The sequence below is a fragment of the Suillus paluster genome (genome assembly GCF_016628075.1).
Source record: "Suillus paluster strain FC165 chromosome Unknown EDB91scaffold_20, whole genome shotgun sequence".
Taxonomy (NCBI): domain Eukaryota; kingdom Fungi; phylum Basidiomycota; class Agaricomycetes; order Boletales; family Suillaceae; genus Suillus; species Suillus paluster.
Window position 1 is genome coordinate 265,535 of NW_024537580.1, and position 20,120 is coordinate 285,654.

The following is a 20,120-nucleotide window of genomic DNA, read 5'->3' on the forward strand; positions in this document are numbered from 1 at the left end:
GCTGTGGACATTGGGGGCGCTATTGTACATCGGCCCGCCCGGGCGTCCACGTGTGTTTGGATTGCCTCTAACTTGGTCTTCCGGACTCCGACGAACAAGTTTAGAACAGATGGCACTGCACATGCTCACCAGAAGAGCAGTTCATCGATCATCAATCCTGCTGCGAACCATGTCGTCAACAGCATATATCGTGCCCGTCGACCCCAAATCTCCTGCAGGAAATGCAGCTCCAGGTGTCAACCCAGCAACATTGTGGTCTTCACTTCCACAGGCGCAGAAACCTGCGAAGGTCGGCACGTCCCACCTCTTCTACGGAACTCCGGCGCTCGATGTAACTGCACTTGTGTCTCTTGGCGAGGGATTTGATGCCAAAACTGGTGATGCGAGACGAGAAATCGTCCGCCAAGCCGTCGGCAGTGGTGTGAAGAGCGTCAAGGGACTTGGAGATGGTGTTTCTGAGGCTGTTATCGATGCATCGACAGATCCTCATGCAGCTGGTAAGGTCTAGTATGATTCAGAGCTTGCATTGTCCTAAGTACTGCCCCAAGCCGTCGCTGCTCACTTGGCGTTATATAACTTCACGCTCAAAACATCACCTCCATCGGCGTTTGACCCACGGGGCACGGCGGGTGTGCCGAAGAAGCTTAACATCTCAACCAATATCAGCTCTCCTGACTGGGATCGTGGTGTAATTTATGCGAATGCGCAAAATCTTGCAAGAACGGTGAGTTTACTGGCTTTCTGATCCGTGTCAGAGAATATAATCAATCTGCATAGCTAATGGAACTGCCGGCGAACATGATGACTCCCACTGTACGTTCGTATTCAAGCTCTGCAAGTGATTAAACTGATACCACTATGTTACAAGGCCTTCTGCGAACGTGTTCAAGCAGAATTCAGCGGGATTCCCAATGTGGAGATTATTGTTCGCGACGAAGGTCAGAAATTTTATCTGAAGTTCTTTCAATGTGTGTACTAATTCCTCGACAGCTTGGGCGGCTGAAAAGGGCATGGTACAATTTTTATGCTTAAATTATGCTCGATGTTGATACGGTTTCGTTTAGCGCACCTTCCTCTCTGTAACTCAAGGGACTGATCAGCCAGCCAAGTTCCTCGAGATGTAAGGACACTTGGCCACTTTTTTCCGTATTCATAATTGACAATTTAATGTTCCCAAAGTCACTATAAGGGTGCCCCTGCAAAGAATGCACAACCTTTGGCTTTCGTGGGCAAGGGCATCACTTTTGACAGCGGAGGAATCAGCTTGAAACCCTCAGCAGTAAGTCTATCGTTCTCCAGCTCGAAGGTGTTTTTCCATATCTAAATGAACGCAGGGCATGAAGCTGATGCGCGGTGACATGGGTACTATCCGCTGAATGTGTTTAAAAGTGGCTACGCTAACTTTGAATCGCAGGTGGGGCAGCTACAGTTGTGTCATCTCTATTCGCCATCGCTCAGCTCCAGCTCCCGTACGTTGTTGTTTTCGATCTACAATCCCTCTTATTTATTCAAATTGCAGGATCAATGTTGTTGCCGTCACTCCGCTTTGTGAGAACTTACCCGGTCCGAAAGCTACCAAGCCAGGTGATATGTAAGTTCTGGCACACTATATTTGTTATCTCGTGGACTTACCATCCATCAGAATCTACGCTATGAATGGCAAATCCATTGAAGTCGACAACACGGATGCTGAAGGGCGTCTGGTTCTGGCTGGTGAGTACCCTTACTGTTCACTGGTGTCCCGAGGAATTCTGACACCTTCTTGTAGACGCATTGTATTATGCATCGACCGAATTCAAGCCGCATACCGTCATCGACGTTGCTACTCTCACCGGGTGTGTAACAATTTTTCACACTCTCAGCTTGAATTTATGTGATGATAGGGCTATGGATATCGCATTGGGACATGTATACTCTGGAGTCTTCACGGTATGTCATTTCATGTGCCGAAGCTGACACCTCGTTAAGCAAACTGTTCCCTCAGACATCCGATACCCTTTGGAACCGACTGAGTGCTGCCGGAGAGAGCGAGTACGATCGCTTCTGGCGCATGCCCCTCGACGAAGACTACGGCCCACAAATTTACTCTTCAAACGCTGACTTGTGCAATGTCGGTTGCCTAATTTCATATCAGCGCTGCTTGAAATTGACTTCTTTACTTTTTTTAGACTGGCGGAAAACCAGCCGGTTCATGCACAGCTGCGCTATTCCTCAAGGCGTTCGTCGATGGCATTGAGGGAACGGATGGGCAGGAACCCTCTGTCCAATGGGCTCACCTTGATATTGCTGGGACTATGGAGGTAAGTTTCGTGGTTTATAAATTCAAGCAGAGAACGTATGCCATGTGCCCAAGTGCGATCTAGACGATTGGCGTTGTTACTTCATTATCTCTCTCTTCATTACCAGTTCTGATCGCTGATTACTTCCTCGAAGCTCACGCGCCCAACACCATACCAAGAGAAAGGAATGACTGGGCGTCCCGTTCGGTTAGTCGTTTTACACAGGTTTTATGAGATACGTTCATCTAATATCGTCTTACAGAGCATTGGTAGAATTCGTCAGGCGTCTCTCGAGTCAAGGATGAAATGCCAAACTCGCTACGGAAACGTGCATCACTGACTACCCTAGGTCTATCTTGCGCGTTTTGCAAAACGTCGGATGGCCTTAGCGGTGAATTCTGTATGCGCAGTACAATACAATCTTTGAACGGGCGCCGCTTTATGTATCGAACATCTCTATGAATGAATTGCAATTGAACGGTATCGCGAAGTAGTTAATAGCACTTAGAAAGTATTCAGTTTAGTGCTAGAAACGGTAATAACTCAGTCACTTCCTTCTGCGTTAGATATCCCTTCAACTACACCTCGTCCTTCTCAAGCCTCGAGGCATGGAGAAGCTTGAACCCTACCTGTATAGGCTTGTCACTCGTGTTCAAAGTTGTTTGAGATCCGATGAGATATCTTGATGCTGACAAGAAATTGCTAACGATAATATATTCACTCGTGACCACAGCCACTGACGTCGACGATGTTGCAACGTTAACTTGGAACTATTACTTGTACACGCAGTCATTCATACGGCGTTCTTCATCATACACGACCATATTAATGGTCCAGGGCCCATGAGTCAGCATTCATCGATATTCATCGGCGATGGAGTCTCCTGCACCGTCGCGTTTAGCTCGAAGGTCTATCAACATCGATAACAGTGAATATGATTATCGGAACACCCGTGACTGGCAAAGGAAGGTATGTATGTTACGGAGTCCCTTATTCTCAGGAGAACTGTCTTAGACTGTCATTTCTTGTTCATGTGCCTCTATCCAGCGTGATCACTCCTGAGGCTATATATAAGTAACTTAGCCAGACCATGCTCAAGTCGACCGTTATCGTTTCCACTTCCTCGCAGCTCACTCGCAATGCCATCCACATTCACCAAGACTTTTGACACCCTTGCATTCAAGGGGACTGTCACGATCCCTCTGGGTCTCTACATAAATGGAGAGTTCGTGGACCCTGTTGAGGGTGGCACAATCGAGTGAGTGCTTTCATCGTACACTTGAACGTTGGTCTCATTCATACAGTGTTGTCAATCCCGGTACGAATTCTTCCTTCGTAAATGTCTCATAACTATAAGGTATTCTTGCAGCAACGGGCAAAGTGGTTACTTCCATCGCAGCCGGGACGAAAGTCGATATAGACATTGCCGCGAAGGCAGCCAAGAAAGCCTACAAGACTTCATGGGGCCTTAAAGTTCCTGGAGCCGAGCGTGGAAAGCTTATGTCGAAGCTCGCAGTCTTGATGGAGCAACATATTGCGGAGTTTGCTGCTCTCGATGCCCTTGCTAATGGTGCGGGATGTTGTGTCACCGCTACTCTTGAGTCAACTGAGAATTACTTCAGGGAAGGCTTACAATACCGCATACAGGTCGAGACAACAAAGGAGCGATTTCCGTCATGCAATACTATGCTGGCTGGGCTGACAAAATCAACGGGAAGACCATCGAGGTTCGGTTTTCTTTCTTTCCTTTCAGATGAGTCAACTTATTCCACCCTCAGACCAACGAGAACAAACTAGCTTATACCAGACATGAACCCATCGGTGTCGTGGTCAGTATTCTCCTCTGCACGCTCTCCGAATTAGCATATCTCACGTCATACCCAGGGTCAAATTATTCCATGGAATGTTCCGAGTGAGTGGATCCTACCAGCATGCGGGACGTATAGCTTACCTTTGCTAGTGTTCTCTCTTTCTCTCAAAATCGCTCCTGCGCTGGCCACTGGCAACACCATTGTCCTGAAGCCTTCTGAACTCACCCCGCTTTCTGCTCTTCTCTTCTGTACTCTGATCGAGGAAGCGGGCTTCCCTCCAGGCGTCATCAACATCGTGAACGGATATGGCCCAACGGCAGGACAGGCAATCTCCGAGCATCCTCTTATCGAGAAAGTCGCATTCACTGGTAGCACTCTGACGGGTCGGAAAATCATGGAAGCTGCTGCGAAGAGCAACTTGAAACCTGTCACTCTCGAACTCGGCGGAAAGAGCCCGAACGTCATTTTCGATGACGCCGACCTGGAGCAGGCAGTCAAGTGGGCCATTCACGGTATCTAGTAAGCTTCCCCCTTCGCATTACTATGCTAAGCACTCATCCTGGTTGTAGCTTTAACCACGGCCAGAATTGTTCTGCGGGCTCCCGTATCTTTGTTCAAGAAAGCATATACGACAAGTTCTTGGAGCAATTCACAGAGCAGGCCCGCGCGATCAAGGTTGGCGATCCCTTTGCGCCCGACACGTACCAAGGCCCACAGGTGTCCAAGACTCAATTCGAGGTTCGTTACATCTATCTTCTTATATAACATACTTTGACGCCCGTAAAGCGCATCATGGGGTACATCGACTCCGGCAAGAATGAAGGTGCTACAGTGCACCTTGGTGGCAAGCAGTTAGGCGAAGAGGGCTACTTCATCGAGCCAACTATTTTCACGGATTGCCAGCCCAACATGAAAATCGTCAGAGAAGAGATATTTGGCCCTGTCGCATGCGTCATGACGTTCAAGACGGAGGATGGTAAGATTGTTCTTATTACTTGATCACCATAACTCTTACACCATTCCTAGAGGTAGTCGAACAGGCTAATGATACATCATACGGACTTGCTGCGTCGGTATTTACCAAGGACATCGACAGAGCAATCCGCGTTGCGCACGCTCTCGAAGCCGGTACTGCATGGGTATGTTGTTTCGTCATTGATCTTGCACGCTTGTAGTAAAACAACGCCTGGCAGATAAACTGCGCCAACCAGACTGAAATATCGATGCCATTTGGAGGCTTCAAGCAGTCGGGAATTGGTCGTGAACTGAGCGAGTATGCTTTGGAAAAGTAAGCTCGTGTCCTTCAGATGACACCAGCACTAACGATACCCGTTAGCTACACGAACGTCAAAGCCGTTCATGTCAACATTGGCATTCGGTTGTGATCACTTGGTACTCTCGCATCATGTATTATTAGTTTTTGTGTCCGAATGTCTACGAATGTCATGCAACCACGATCAAGAGTTAATATCTGACTTCTCTGCGCATCTTCGACCTGGTTCTACGGTAGTACATTTTAGTACACTAGCAATGTAAGTAGGATGGGGAAGGTATGGTCTGGTAATTCGCTTTTTCTGTTGTAAGTCAGCATATGACCATACGATACGATATAAAATGCCCGGGGGGATTGTTCTATGCAGGTACTGTCAAGGCATGAATGAAACGCGTCAGAGATCCCCCATTTTTCAATTCCTTCAGATGCGATAGATTTCTAGGGACGCCAAGTGACACCGTACCGCTGGTGGGCAGTTTTTCTCCACTAGCAGCTGCAGGTTGACCTACTAGGGCTGAGGCGACAGGCCTCACAGGCGTTGCACTTGGTGCAGTTGCTGATCGAAGTGGGGGCCGTAGCTGGTTGTGAAGTAGAGTAGCTGGGGCTGCTGGTGCCTTGGAGGTCGACGCTGTGGGTGTTTGCGGTGGCGAAGCCTCGGGTATCAAACCAGTCTTTCCCCACTCCAACGCTTGCGCTTCCAGGTCCTTGAGCCTGGCTTGAGAGCGAATAAGCTGACTATCTTTGATCTTAACCTTCGTCGATTGTTCTAATCCACCTCCCAAGGTCGCCGCATCCAATTCCGCGCGATGTCGAGCTTGGAGCTCTGCGTCATAAGCAGCGATGGCAGCTTTCATTGACTCGTCAGAAGAAGAAGTAGCAGACTCCACTTTGGCAGCCGCAGTGGCAGCGTGGACTGCTGCCTTGAGGGCCGTCTCGTACTGGGAAGTCAGCTGAGCTCGCAGAGCCTCGAGTTCTTGAGCATGCTTTTTCGAGAGTTCCTCGGTGGTTGCAGAAGTACTGCCTGCAGCTATTTTACTCTTCGCCTTTTCAACAACAGCGGCGACGACAGCAGCTTGCTCCGAGTTCACCCTTTCCCTGGCTTAAAGCATTGCCTGGATTCTAGCCTGGAATTTATCGTTGGATTGACGGAGATTCCTGGTGTCCTCCGAGTCGGATCCCTTTTTCGCCAACTCTTCTGCCGCCGCCTGACACAAAAGCATGATAAGGTCATCCTTAACACAGTTTTAAAGGTAACCTGCTTTTATACATGGATGCCTACAGGCTGAACTCAACGATTCCGAGTCGGCTTCGAGCTCGATGCGGAATCATGAATCAAATTTGAGGTTCCTAAGACCGTTGGATAGTCAGATCTGATTGGCCAATCTTATTATACTCAGCGTGCCCGATAGAACGGAAAGAACCAATGGCAACGAGTAGCAGAGGAGTAACCTTACCTCAATTGCTTGCTGGAAGTGTCGTTAACTTGTCAGCCCTCGGAAACAAACAAAGTTCGACTTGTGAAGAGAGGTTGAAGAGGAATTCCGTTTCTGCTCTCGAATTTTCGGATACTATATTGTATGGAGGCAGCTGGGGTTGAGCCCGAATCATAATAAGGAAGGAACAACTGTTTCCCTTCTACATGGTTTGACTACGAGGGATTACATAAGCCGGATTAGCACCGAGGTAGCTCACCATCGTGACATGTCAAAATTTTAGCAACTGTCAGGGTCATCGATGTAATGCAATAGGGAATATACACAAGCAAGGAGAACATGACTCGGATGCGACAACATTTTGGGGTATCAAGTTACGACGCACATCCAAGGTGACAAATCGGCACAACCGCTCCATTTTGATTATGCGGGTGCATCATAATTGATGACCATCGATGTCGGCCACGCACTGGGCAACATCTTCTCGTCAAGGTATGCATAGCGCAGCACAGGGAGTGCATGATCCTTGAAGCGTGGAAGATTCCCCGATTGGCCAGGGCCGCGACGAACATTGTCGAATGAAAGAACGCCGCGGACAACCTCAGCAATCACTTTCGAAGCAAGATCCTCCCCTAGAACCTTGAAGCAGCTGTTGCCACAAAGAGAGCGCTCACGAGGAGTACGAGTAGTGTCCACGATTGTTGGGTTAGGAAATACATCATTCTGAATTTCACATCAGAGATGCACAGGTCCGCTTGCATAATTGTGACTCACATCCATATTTGCCGTGGCAACATCCAAGAAGAGGCGTTCGCCTCGCTTGAAAGTCAAAGAGACTATAGTTTCATCCTCCTTCGCGACACGGTAGACACCAGCGAAAGGTGGGTCGATTCCTGAGTCCGATGTCAAAAGGGGCAGATCAACTAGAATGGAACGCACTGAGGGCCTCATTGATATAGGTAGTCAAACTAGAAAGGTCGTTTGTATCCATCCTATTAGCTGCCTGCATGGTAACATTGGAATCCTTCTCGGAATCAAGGAGCTGATTCACGACGTTTGTCAAAGCTATGACACTGGCACGCTGAGATTCGTTTCATAAAAAGAAACGGAAGAACATACCAAGAGACATCTCGACAGTGGCGCCGACCAACAACGCAAGGATAGAGTTTACTACGTGTTCTTTGGAATAACCAAGTTCGAACAGGCGTTTAACAATCTCGTTATGGTTCTTGCCTCTGCCGCTGAAGCGGCCAGACAATGTGCCAAATAATTCAGCAAAAGGCACTCTACTTCCAGCACCACCAAGAGCGCTCTTGATCAGATGTGTCAGTTCTTGCACGTGGTCCTTCACCTTCTGCTTCAAGGGCATGTACTTCGCTGCCTCAACCTCGAGGAAAACAAATCTTTGCAGCCATTAACGATAATTACGGAGGAAGGCACGTCTTAGACTGACTGGTAAATCTCAGAAAGCTTGTCAAACAACTCAGACTCAGTGAAGACACCATGAGGATGTTTCTTTGTCTTGAGAGGAATGCCAGCCTGTGATCACAATGAGTCGATATTCTGCGATCGTCCGGTCTAGACGCACAACTTCTGTAGCAGCCCAGTGCAATGGAACAAACTTCAGCACGTCGCGGACAATGTTTACTGCACGAGTCTTCTTGCCGATCAAAGTCAACGAATGTTGCTCGATTAGCTCCTGGGTCTTGGTGTAGAAGTAAGTGCCGATCTTAGAGACGGCTTCTGGAGAGGGAGCGAGTGCGCTGATGAACTGCTTCTGCTCTTTAACACCATTTTCAGATGCCGAAAAGAAGCTACTTGACACGTTAGCACCAATGAAAGCGAGAACGTGTCCAGCGTACCCTTTGCCCTCGATGACTTCTGCTGCGCGGTCAACGTACTCGGGTACGAATTTGTCAGTGCTGCGAAGCACATGGCTAACCTTCCGCGTAATTTTTCACAGTGGTGAAAGGCCCACGAGGCTTTGGCCGTGCAACAGAGTATCCGCCGACCTTGCCAAGCTTCTTCAAGTAACCCTCCATAGGCTCTGGGTGCATGAGAGGAAACCATGTGTAAATGCTGTCTTCAGTGTAATCGTTGGGCAGCGTGCGGAGAAAGAGACGACCAAGGGTAGAACCGAACCCATATCCGTCAGGGTCACGCATGCAATCAGCGAAGCCCCAGGCGGTCATGTTGTAAGGCGTGAAGTCCTGCGTGTAGAACCGGTCACCGCGAGTCAGGGCGATGGCATCTGACAGAATGGAACGAGAAATGGTGTAACCTGGCAAAAATGTAAGTCTTCACGAGTAGCGTCTGAACGATGATGTGTTACCTGGGCAGAGTCCAGAGCCCTCCATCACAGGCTTGGTTTCTTCAGCCTGGAGCCCGACGTATAACTCCAAGTTGTTGATGTGACCATAAAGCTTTTCGGCGGCTTCAGCAACTTCAGGGTCGGGGTTCCATTCCAAGAAACTTGCATATGCTGCACGACTCTAAGTATCCAAGAGAGATGTTGGGGTTGTCGACTCACTCTTCAAGCCGATGAACTTTCTGAAGTCATTGAGCGAGCACATACCCCATAATCGGTTGGCCTCGATACCCATGATCTCATGGAGCCGCATGACTGAGGGTGTGCTGCGAGCACCGAAGGCAGCAGCGTGGTGGGAGGTCCTGAGAGAATGGGTCAGTTTAAACCTAATACATGATGTGATGGTTACGGACGCGTTCATAAGGCAATTCGCAAGGTCGGAATCCTTGAATGCACCCGCGCTGGAACCCTCCGTCTGACGCTGGAAGCTGTAGTAAGGAATTGAGATCAGCACCAACAGTGGGCTTTGCGTTACTCGCCTTCCAAACGTCCAGTGCTGAAGATCAGTCTTGTTCTTCTCGAGCTGCGCCACCACTTGGTAGAAATCCCCCAAGGTGATGTCCTCAGGCTTCTTCGTAGGTAAAAGCTGCTGGAACTGGCGAGTAATCCACTCTTCATCCTCAACGGAGGTCGTCGCGTGCCATCTGTACAAGCAGTTGAATTCTGCGCTGGAAGCATTGCCACGGCCACGCTCGAAGATCTGGTGATCAGCGTTTCGCATTTCATCGAACGGCTCCAAAGTCCAGTTTGAACCTTTTCGCACGAGGCCCAAAATGCACGATAGGTAGTCAGATAAAATAACGGATGTGAACCATCCACAGTTGCACAGGCGTGCGATCTGGAAGATTTCGTCATCTTGCTTCGCGAGCTGAGGTTGGCTGAGGTTGTGCTGGGCAGGATCCTTCCAGGTGGCTCGTTCGTTGATCTCGAGCAACCGGCGGGCAATGTACTTTGATTGTAAGTCGACTTGAATTACTATCTGCGGAAATAATAATTTAAAGGGACATACGTTGTGGTTCCTGTTGAACAACACCAACAGAACGCAAACTGCGGGAGGGAGGAGAAGGAGACGGTCCTCAGCGAACACATCAGGGTGAAGCAACCCGCGTCCTTGCTTGATCCTAACCTGTGTCATAACACTATAAGATGTTTGACATTCAAGGTTGACATGGAAGCACCAACCTTGTCTTGCATTTCTTGGTTGTTTCCATACAAGGGTGCGAGGTCAAGGTAACCCGAAGTCATGTTGACGTGACCCCTGCCAGGAGTGTGATCTGTGCGGAATATATTGTGAATGACGAGTGCTGCAAAGGCGAACATCAGTGCGGACAGGCCCGCAGGATGTTTGACAAACTAGTAGTTATGTTGCGTAAGAGAGTGAAGCAGCAGACGTTGTTGCACGCTTACCTTCTTTCTGCGGAGGAGAGTGTCAAACACCAGACCGGCGTCGGGCATTTGATTTCGTGGTAAGGGGTTTGACTGTTGCACGGATCGTGCGTAAGGTGTACCAGCCTTGCCGATGCCGGGGACGCAAGGGTTGTTGTTCGAACCATCAGCAGCGCGGAACTGATACTCTGGTCCAATGTATGTGGCAGGCGGGTGCGCGAGATCGTTATACACTACGGCAGCGTTCGGGACTTTTATAATCAAACTGCGTGGCTGCTAAGTGATATGATACTTACGGGTCTTAATGACGAAAATCCGCGCTTTGGCTGCCATCTTCCTTGAAGGGTGATTGGCCATGAATGAAAGTGTGTGTTCCAGCTTATGATGCAAATCAATCGTTATAAAGCTCGACGCTTCTGCTCAATTAGGAACTCACAAGCATCTTGCGGTCATCAACTGCACCTGCATGAATGATGGCGTCGAGGGCGGAGGACTGCAAATAAGCGTCAAATACTATCCGCAGGAGGTAGGCAGGCAGACGAACAAGGGCTGACCCATTAATGTCTTCCGCCGAGCGGTTGATCTAGATAACTCGCTGAGTCGACGGTAGGTGATGATTTGAATTGTCAACTTACGAGGTCTTTTATATGTGCCAAGACATTCGTTGTTCCCGAGTTGCTTGAAGAAGGAGCGACTTCGAAAGTTGGACGTGCCAAACCATTCTAGTACGAGTAATGAGATGTAAGTGCTCTATGACATCCATATTCCACATCAGAATGCTCACTGCCTGACTCTTGGTTGAAAAATACGAGGTGAAGGTTCGGTTAAGGGTAGACATCATAGATATTGCACATGAAAAGGGGAAGGTTGAGTGTCAAATAGTTCTGCGATACTTATAGGCCGACGGGGAGCAGGGCCCATCCCGACTGAATCACCATCATTGTTTGATTTGTTGCGTAATGACAGTTCGCTCCCCAAACCCAAGCGTCAGCTAAGCCCAGTTTGACTCATGCTTTCCATTGAAAGTCTCCGCCTTTCCTTCGTTCCGAGTTTCGGGTCCGCTTTTGACAAGTCAAAGCCAACTGGAGAATTACTATAACGTTAGTACAAGAGAGATAAGCGCCGTGATCGACCTATAAAGTGTCTAGTAGTAGAAGCTTGCGAAGTTAGACTTGCATTAATGTTCGGAACTGTGAATCTGATCTCGTTTCTTACCTATACTTATGGCAAATATACGTACTGCTTGCCCGGATCTAATACATAGGCCTCGCAGAAAACGTTTTAGTGATGCGCGCTTGCCCACAAATACCAAATTCCAAGTATTATTTTTTTGAAGTACCTTCTGTAGAATCGGTCTTTGGTACCTGGGGGCAGATTAAAAGAACATCGACAAACTCCGTATCAGTCGCACAAGTCGTAGACGCTGAAGATAAGACATATTATAATCATAATACGGGCCTGTACCCGAGGCTGGGTTCCGAGCAGGATATCCCACCAATGAAAAGCATAGTTGTTGCTCTATGAAGTTAACTTAAGGTAAACAGTGTTTCTCCACGAATTTCTGGGACGCGGTGGGCAAAATGAGTTTCCATTCGTATGCTGAGACCACAAACGCACCTGCAGCCTCTCGCGAACAGCACCGAACGTGGATTCCTCCATCTTGTTACCGTCCTTGAATGCGATAAATGTAGGATACTAAGCAGAACAGAAAGGCGGTCAGTACACATGGTCAGCATCAGTGTGTTCAGTGACTAAATATTTACGCTCGTTATCCCACCAACTTCAAAGCTGACGTCGTCGAGTTTTTCAGCATCGATGATGTAAAACTCGACCTTGTCCGATGAGAACTTGCTTGCGAGCTCGTGAAAGGTAGGAGCGATGGCTTTGCACTGAGGACATCTTTCAGAGACGAAGTCTACGATGACAGTCTTTCCCTCTTCCATCATCTGTGGGGTCAAATGTGATTCCCGTGCCACGCCATGGGCTGTGAAGCGCCTACGAGGGATATGAACTGGCTGTGAGACGTGATCGGTTTGACGGACATGGTGAGCAGACTATTACAAAGAAAAGGGCACACTACTAATCGTGAAGTTCAATTGATAACTACATGACCAGTTTGTTTTGGGAGTTCAACATCAATTCCCGGGCTGACCTTCCCGACCTGGAAGGTCTTATTTAACCGCATCTCGCAGATCACGTCATCTGGATTCTACTAGTCTCTCTGCCCACATATTCTCGTAACACAACAGCTTTTTCTTCCAAAGAGAAATACTTCAGTGACATCAATTGATTGCGCCTGCCCCATCTGGGGCATCCGCTTTCTCTAGGTTACCAAAGCACTGCTTGTCCAACGCCTCATGTGATGGTATTTCTTCCGAAAGCCTCTACACGCCAGTTCAACGATAGTACTTACATTGCGAGGGGCTCCGAGTCTATGGTAAGGGATAACCCAAAACTCCTCTGCACCAACTATGCAAAATCGCCACAAACTCCTCCGGACGCTCGCAGCAAACCAGCCTACTCGCCCTCCTCGTCTCAACAAATTGGCCCAGGCCCTCCTTCATCAACGCAGGATACCCCTCCATCTCTTCCGGCAAGACGGAGTCATCAGCCCCGCAAACAAAGAGAGTAGGTATGTCTAGCATGTTGAGGATGCGCTTCGCACCATACCCACTATCACCATACCCCACACTCTCGATCACAGCACACGCCACCTCCCCTCTGCGCTCCCCTGCGCAATCATCTCCCTCACGCGCAGCCATTCCGGCCCGTTGCGTGCATCAGCTGTGAACCACCGCCCAACGGCTTTGTCGGCCACCAATCCGACGCGCTTCTCCGTGTTGTGGTTGAGGTAGATGCGCTACGACCATTCATACTCGAAGCCGATGCCCACGAAAGACGAGGCGATTGCAGGATTGTGCGCAGTGAGGTGGAAGGCGATGTGAGCCCCTAGGCCAAGGCCTATGAAGGAGTGTATGTACAGGATGTCTAGATGCACAAGGAGGGCGCCAAGGTCGGGGGAGAGCTGTTCGAGCGTTATCTTCGTCGTATTTCCAAGGGAGTTGGAAGAATAGCCTCGGATATCTAATGATTAGGCGCGAGTTCACAACGTGGGGAGCAGCATGCAATGGTTGACTTGCCGTAGCGGAGGATGCGGTACCTTGGATATTACTGTTTTAGCACACTCACGGTTGGATCCCAAATGTGAAGGTTGACGAATGTGTCGTTGATGAAGACTAGGACAGGACTAGAAGTATCGTCACTCCCCTCCAAGCGATAGTGGAATGTAGCCCCCGTCATTCAAGACAGAGGTGTCGAATCAAGAAAAAATCAGCGCTTGTGGAGTCAGTAATGTCTTCGGGAAGTGTCATGTGGTGGAATATATTGCACTGTAGATGGGGGAGGATTGTGGGTTTCAGTATCAGTGTATCCTATGAAGTTGTCCTCGTCAGTTACTTACTCGACTTGCTGTACGTGGCAGTAATGTGTTTATCCCAACATTCGAACATTCCAAAAGTAATCATCCTGCCAATGATGAACCTTCCAACAACAGTATCTCTAGCAGCCAACAATGCAACCTTTCTTCGTGTAGGCGAAGTCGACGTCGTGACCTCATCTGATCATCAGACATTTAGACTCAGCCTGTCCACAGCTTTCCTCAGCAGTATTTGCAAGTCTTCAACTAGGATACTAACCACAGTGGAAGTTGACTCGATATTGTCGAATGTATAGGTATTGACTCCTTTGACACTCGTCACTCGAGGAATTGAGTGCCCCTGATACAGCCTGTTCTCGAGATGTCTTGAAGACGCGTTTGCATCAAATATAGTCGCTGATAATGATTCTGGGTGTCGTCTAGAGGCTATGGTATATGGTAGACAACGACAGCGCCTTGCGACCATCTTTGACCTTGGCACGTCGAGGTCAGAGCAATGAATAAGGCAGCTACACCACACTTGTCACTCACCAGCTTCACGGTCGATACTTTCTGTGCAGGCGAGACACGGCAGTATCAACCTTCTGAAGGAAAAAGGGCTTGGTACCCAATATGTAACTCAGTCGATTACAACCGCAAAAGAAGCCATAGAACCAGGGACAGGCCCGAGTTCCACTTCTGTCGAAGGTAGGTGGGTATCGACGCGATCTTGCTATGAACCGCCTCTATCTGAGCGAGAGTGTCTTTTGGAACGTCAGTAGACAGGATCATGACTTCCGTATGTTGCTTCTGGAGGGTGCAGCTAAGCCTGGGAGACGATAAGAACCTATAAGACACGACACATAAAAAACAACACTCACCGATCCACAAAGGAGTAGCTTATCGATGACGACAGTAAGAAAATAACCCATGAAAGATACTGAATCTGATAGGCCGTCAGCACTATGAGCCAGATTCGAGAGCTGCGAGGTGCCAATTGTACAATCACAATTGGATGCGAGGGGGTGAATTTCGGAAGGTGTGGAGATCCACGTCAGATCGATGTGTAGAGAATATTCGTGTGATACCGTCGAAGAAGACACGCAGGTACAATAACGGCCGCGGGGAGTATTCTTGCCAACTGCAGCCTTAATGAAGGCAAGCCCCTATGCCCTGGGCGACTATGGAAACGCGAGGCAAGTTAATACAGTGAAACAGGCTGATATCGCACAGCAGACGCACTTCTACAGCTTTAAGTAAATGAAGACACTAGCAATCCCTCCGCCCAAGTTCACCTCGACCGCGCTTAGCACCATCAACGTCAACCTCCGCAGCTCCTTCCAAGCACATTACTTCTTCGTAAAGATCATACCATAAACGGCGTAGGCGCTCTAGCAATTTTACTCGATGGACGACGAATGGTGACGGCTCGTGGAACAAGGGACTTTGGGACTTGAGGACAGGTGTAGAGTTGAAGGAGAATGCGATAGGGTCTTTGTTGGCAGTATCACGAGATGGGCAATTCTGTCATAGTAAGCGGTGATTAGAACGGAGAGTTCATCGCCGCCTGGCCCGCGGAAACTGGAGAAACTCTAGCTAGTCTTCCCTAGGCAGACCTTCGGCATTGATCGCTCCATTACTAAGCGCGACATGTCACATTTCACGTAACATAATACACGTCACATCAAACCTAACCTAACGTCTTCACTTACAGTCTCCCTAGTAAGCCTCCCTAAGCTCCTGGGCTTCCGGCCCATCCCCCAACTCAACTCATCCGGACATTGACTTTTATTTTTGGTCTCTCTGCGCGCATTAATACAATGCTTAGCTCTGCCTGCGCTCGCCCTTGATCTGGGATGTTGATCATGGACGAGTTTGGCCGAAGTCGGAATGAGGGTTATGGAAAATGGCTTTTGCGCTGACTCGGAGGAGGGAGGTGGTGACTGGACTGTAGGTATTTATGCTGAGGTGCATTACATCTTTTTTTTTTTACGAGTCGGGTATGCTAAGAAGTGTTATACACAAGGTCGAGAAAGTGCTCAGCAAGGGCCTTCTCCTGGTTCAAAAACTGCTTTACTATGTATCACTTTCCCTTCCTCACCCACTTCCTCGAAATTCGCAGTTCTATCCTCAGATGCATCATCGCGTCAGGTACCATATACGTCACACACTTAGCGTTAATCACCTGGATGTGATTACCCTGCCTCCCTCGTCTCCTCCTGGTGCTAATTTCAGTCTTGCACCTCCCATATGTGCCCCCGCCCTCCAAGCAACCCTCACTGCCATAGACACTCTAATAACCCTCGCATGTCAAAACCACCAACGGAGTGGGCTTGGGGACGCTAAATCAGTCAACGACGCAATTCCGCGTTGGAACTCCATCACAGCTCGCGATTTCAATGCTCTCTCCCGTGAATATTCCCGAGTGCACATTACCTCAGCTCCAACTCGAATTCGGAACCCAAACAGGAGGAAAGCACGCAATCAGACCCTGCTCATGCTTCTATTACTATTCACACTCTCCTCTCCAACACCTTTTTTACTCTCTCCGGCAAGAAAAGACTCGTCGCACTCTATGCCATTGTCAATAGCGGAGCACTTCAGAGTTTCAAGGATTATATTGTTCTTGTACGCTTTCTCTCGTCTTAGGTCCTAACCCCATGCTAATAATCCTACTCGTCCAGATCCCTCTCCCACCTCCCCTAACTGTCCACACAATCCACTCATACATCTCCCGCTCACATTCCTTGTCGGTGCCACTGCGAAACGGGACCCCGCTGGCACAAATCCCAAGAGAAGGCTCTGGGCTGAAGCAGGAATTAGCATCGTCAACGGGGGCAAGAGAGGGTATTTAACGTGAGTACTGCCCTTTCCTCCCTTCTTTTTTTCGTGTCATTCACAACCTCTGCAGCGACGCTAACACCAATTCAGCTTAGTACCCCTCTGGGCTTCCCTCGCAGACAGACGAAATCAAACAACGCACAGTAAGCCGATCCCCTATGCGAACTCGTCGCCGTAAGTCTCCCTCCAATTCCAATGCCACTTCTCATCTTTCATCCCACCCCAACGCTCCGAAATTACCTCCATAGAAATCCGCCTAACCACCTTCCTCTCCCTAACTCACTCACCCACACCTACAGCACCCGCATCACTCTCCACGCCCCTCACACATGTACTTGGAGACAGCCGACAAGCGTATTATCGTGCCGCTAGGGCAGTGAATGATGAACGCAATGCTGGGGCTGCTGCGTGTGCTGGGGAGGCATTGTTACGGACTGAAATTCGTGCCCACACTCAAGGGGGCGCAGAAGACCTTAAAACTTAGTGTGAACGAAGACACGAGTGGACAGCGAGACATACGCGCTGACTCGTTTCGCGATCCAGCGGTGTTGTGGGATGGGAGGGACGCTAGAAGCGGTTGGGAATATGCTGCAGGCGGCTGTAGGTGGTGCGAGAGGGGAAATTGTTGGAGCTAAGTGAGTTCCCTCTCTTTTTTCTTTTCTTCGTTTGTTCATATACATAAAAATGCGAAACCGCACTCAACCCTTTCCCCGTCAGATCTCACGTCAAATCAGCCCTAAGTACACCAACAGGCGAGAACCATCTCCACGCATTACTCCTCGCGTAAGTGGGAACGCAGTATTTACATACGGCACCTACGCATGCTATGGAGACGTTAACCCCAACCCCATAGGTAACGCCACACCCCGCCTCTGGGTCGGCGAACAATTCCTCGGGTCCGTTTCCCCCCTCTTCCCAAGTAGTCTTGTGCTAACGGACAAGCAGATATATTCAAACGCGCAGATAAACCTCATCGAATGGTGAAGCAGGAGATTGATGATGCGGTATATCGGTGTGCGGTGGATGGGGAGGGCGAGGTGACCTTGAGTTGTGTGGTGAAATCTGATGCGGGGTGATTCATTGGCCGTTGTAGTTGATGCCAGATGGATCTTGCTAGAGCTCGCGCATCACTTACTCACTCATTGTATCATATTACCCAAATATGAGATAGCCAGCACTACAATAACGAAAAATGGAGGGTGATGAGACTACTGCCAGTGGGTGGGTGAAGTAAGAAGACTTTGATCGAGGACAGAGACGAGTGAGGTATTATACACTGTAACTAATGTTAAGATCCTGGATATAGAATCAAACTGTATATTCGATCCCGCTGCGGTAACACTATCATCAGCTGCTAGAAGTATTGATTTGAGTGACTGTGATGGATGGCAAAGGTTAAAGAACTCACGCATCTCGGCAATTCGACCAGTGCCTCCCATGTGCCATGCGACTCAAATCAAGTTCGACATAGGCATGTCCTCTGGGTATCACCAAGGCAGCGGAAATATTATAGGCGACATGTGGTCGCGAAGTGGGTGGCGTCCAGAAGAGGAGCCGATGGTTTGGTCCTACTGTCCATCCATCAGCTCGCAGCAGGAAAGGGATTGTCTGGGATTCATGATACGAGGTGCCGTCAAGTAGGTCAGCAGGGGTGTGTAGCGCATGGTTCAAGTTTGATGAGAAGCAAATTGAGTGATTGCAACCGCTGGTTGATGTGGTGGTAGTGTCAACTGTAGGTGGTATGATGCAACTTTGATCTAGGGATAATGCAGAGGAATCCCCCCCAGCACATGGCTGTGATGAGTGGTGCAATACAGGTAGGTTTTCTGGATACCAGACCCGGAGAGTGCCATCAAGTGAACCAGACACAACATGAGTGCCATCTGGCGAAAATGAGACTGATGAAACTGTATCAGTGTGCCCCCACAAAGGCTCGCCCAATGGCTGCCCTGTTGCTGCATCCCACAGCCGCACAGTGGTGTCCAAAGAACCAGACACAATGCGAGTCCCATCCGGCGAGAACGAGACTGACAAAACCATAGAAGTGTGGCCCTGCAAGGGCTGACCCAATGGCTGCCCTGTTGCTGCATCCCACAGCCGGACAGTGGTGTCCGAAGAACCAGACACAATGCGAGTCCCATCCGGCGAGAACGAGACTGAAAAAACCGGAGAAGTGTGGCCCTGCAAGGGCTGACCCAATGGCTGCCCTGTTGCTGCATCCCACAGCCGGACAGTGGTGTCCGAAGAACCAGACACAATGCGAGTCCCATCCGGCGAGAACGAGACTGACGAAACCGGAGAAGTGTGGCCCTGCAAGGGCTGACCCAATGGCTGCCCTGTTGCTGCATCCCACAGCCGGACAGTGGTGTCCGAAGAACCAGACACAATGCGAGTCCCATCCGGCGAGAACGAGACTGACCAAACCGAAGAAGTGTGGCCCTGCAAAGGCTGACCCAATGGCTGCCCTGTTGCTGCATCCCACAGCTGGACAGTGGTGTCCCAAGAACCAGACACAATGCGAGTCCCATCCGGCGAGAACGAGACTGACCAAACCGTAGAAGTGTGGCCCTGCAAGGGCTGACCCAATGGCTGCCCTGTTGCTGCATCCCACAGCCGGACAGTAGTGTCCGAAGAACCAGACACAATGCGAGTCCCATCCGGCGAGAACGAGACTGACTCAACCGGAGAAGTGTGGCTCTGCAAGGGCTGACCCAATGGCTGCCCTGTTGCTGCATCCCACAGCCAGACAGTGGTGTCCCAAGAACCAGACACAATGCGAGTCCCATCCGGCGAGAACGAGACTGACGAAACCGGAGAAGTGTGGCCCTGCAAAGGCTGACCCAATGGCTGCCCTGTTGCTGCATCCCACAGCCGGACAGTAGTGTCCGAAGAACCAGACACAATGCGAGTCCCATCCGGCGAGAACGAGACTGACTCAACCGGAGAAGTGTGGCCCTGCAAGGGCTGACCCAATGGCTGCCCTGTTGCTGCATCCCACAGCCGGACAGTAGTGTCCTCTGAACCAGACACAATGCGAGTCCCATCCGGCGAGAACGAGACTGACGAAACCCAAGAAGTGTGGCCCTGCAAGGGCTGACCCAATGGCAGCCCTGTTGCTGTAACCCACAGCCGGACAGTGGTGTCCCAAGAACCAGACACAATGCGAGTCCCATCCGGCGAGAACGAGACTGACGAAACCGGAGAAGTGTGGCCCTGCAAAGGCTGACCCAATGGCTGCCCTGTTGCTGCATCCCACAGCCGGACAGTGGTGTCCGAAGAACCAGACACAATGCGAGTCCCATCCGGCGAGAACG

At 49.7% G+C, this 20,120-nt stretch overlaps 5 protein-coding genes across 5 annotated transcripts; 3 read left to right on the forward strand and 2 right to left on the reverse strand.

Annotated features, from left to right (window-relative positions):
- The first annotated feature begins 88 nt into the window (after positions 1-88).
- On the forward strand, positions 89-2,914 carry EDB91DRAFT_1127584 (cytosol aminopeptidase family, catalytic domain-containing protein). The gene is made up of 17 exons (XM_041318497.1): positions 89-497; positions 549-724; positions 778-813; positions 869-938; positions 991-1,013; positions 1,065-1,120; positions 1,180-1,279; positions 1,335-1,362; positions 1,415-1,469; positions 1,520-1,591; positions 1,643-1,713; positions 1,769-1,835; positions 1,884-1,929; positions 1,985-2,110; positions 2,169-2,300; positions 2,434-2,486; positions 2,542-2,914. The coding sequence occupies exons 1-17, from the start codon at positions 110-112 to the stop codon at positions 2,582-2,584; spliced, it is 1,542 nt and encodes a 513-aa protein (XP_041178140.1). The 5' UTR covers positions 89-109; the 3' UTR covers positions 2,585-2,914.
- Positions 2,915-3,418: 504 nt separating this feature from the next.
- Positions 3,419-5,475, forward strand: EDB91DRAFT_1247511 (aldehyde dehydrogenase domain-containing protein; the record flags this gene model as incomplete). The annotated part of the gene is made up of 12 exons (XM_041322821.1): positions 3,419-3,537; positions 3,584-3,597; positions 3,649-3,849; positions 3,927-4,006; positions 4,058-4,108; positions 4,164-4,191; positions 4,240-4,609; positions 4,660-4,828; positions 4,877-5,066; positions 5,117-5,229; positions 5,284-5,378; positions 5,427-5,475. The coding sequence occupies 12 exons, from the start codon at positions 3,419-3,421 to the stop codon at positions 5,473-5,475; spliced, it is 1,479 nt and encodes a 492-aa protein (XP_041178141.1).
- Positions 5,476-7,219: 1,744 nt separating this feature from the next.
- EDB91DRAFT_1278364 (heme peroxidase) lies at positions 7,220-10,907 on the reverse strand (the record flags this gene model as incomplete). The annotated part of the gene is given in 16 exon segments (XM_041324692.1): positions 7,220-7,519; positions 7,571-7,689; positions 7,736-7,861; positions 7,916-8,199; positions 8,250-8,335; positions 8,385-8,610; positions 8,659-8,738; positions 8,758-9,077; positions 9,129-9,278; positions 9,327-9,466; positions 9,518-9,592; positions 9,644-10,113; positions 10,174-10,290; positions 10,347-10,517; positions 10,572-10,783; positions 10,847-10,907. The coding sequence occupies 16 exon segments, from the start codon at positions 10,905-10,907 to the stop codon at positions 7,220-7,222; spliced, it is 2,937 nt and encodes a 978-aa protein (XP_041178142.1).
- Positions 10,908-12,081: 1,174 nt separating this feature from the next.
- EDB91DRAFT_1247513 (thioredoxin-like protein) lies at positions 12,082-12,594 on the reverse strand (the record flags this gene model as incomplete). Its single annotated transcript, XM_041322822.1, has 4 exons — positions 12,082-12,111; positions 12,168-12,245; positions 12,314-12,496; positions 12,550-12,594. 4 exons carry the CDS (start codon positions 12,592-12,594, stop codon positions 12,082-12,084), a joined length of 336 nt encoding a protein of 111 aa, XP_041178143.1.
- Positions 12,595-15,855: 3,261 nt separating this feature from the next.
- EDB91DRAFT_1335997 (uncharacterized protein) lies at positions 15,856-17,999 on the forward strand (the record flags this gene model as incomplete). The annotated part of the gene is made up of 9 exons (XM_041325519.1): positions 15,856-15,915; positions 15,962-16,376; positions 16,650-16,821; positions 16,897-16,949; positions 17,055-17,289; positions 17,316-17,441; positions 17,541-17,589; positions 17,660-17,702; positions 17,752-17,999. The coding sequence occupies 9 exons, from the start codon at positions 15,856-15,858 to the stop codon at positions 17,880-17,882; spliced, it is 1,284 nt and encodes a 427-aa protein (XP_041178144.1). The 3' UTR covers positions 17,883-17,999.
- Positions 18,000-20,120: the final 2,121 nt, after the last annotated feature.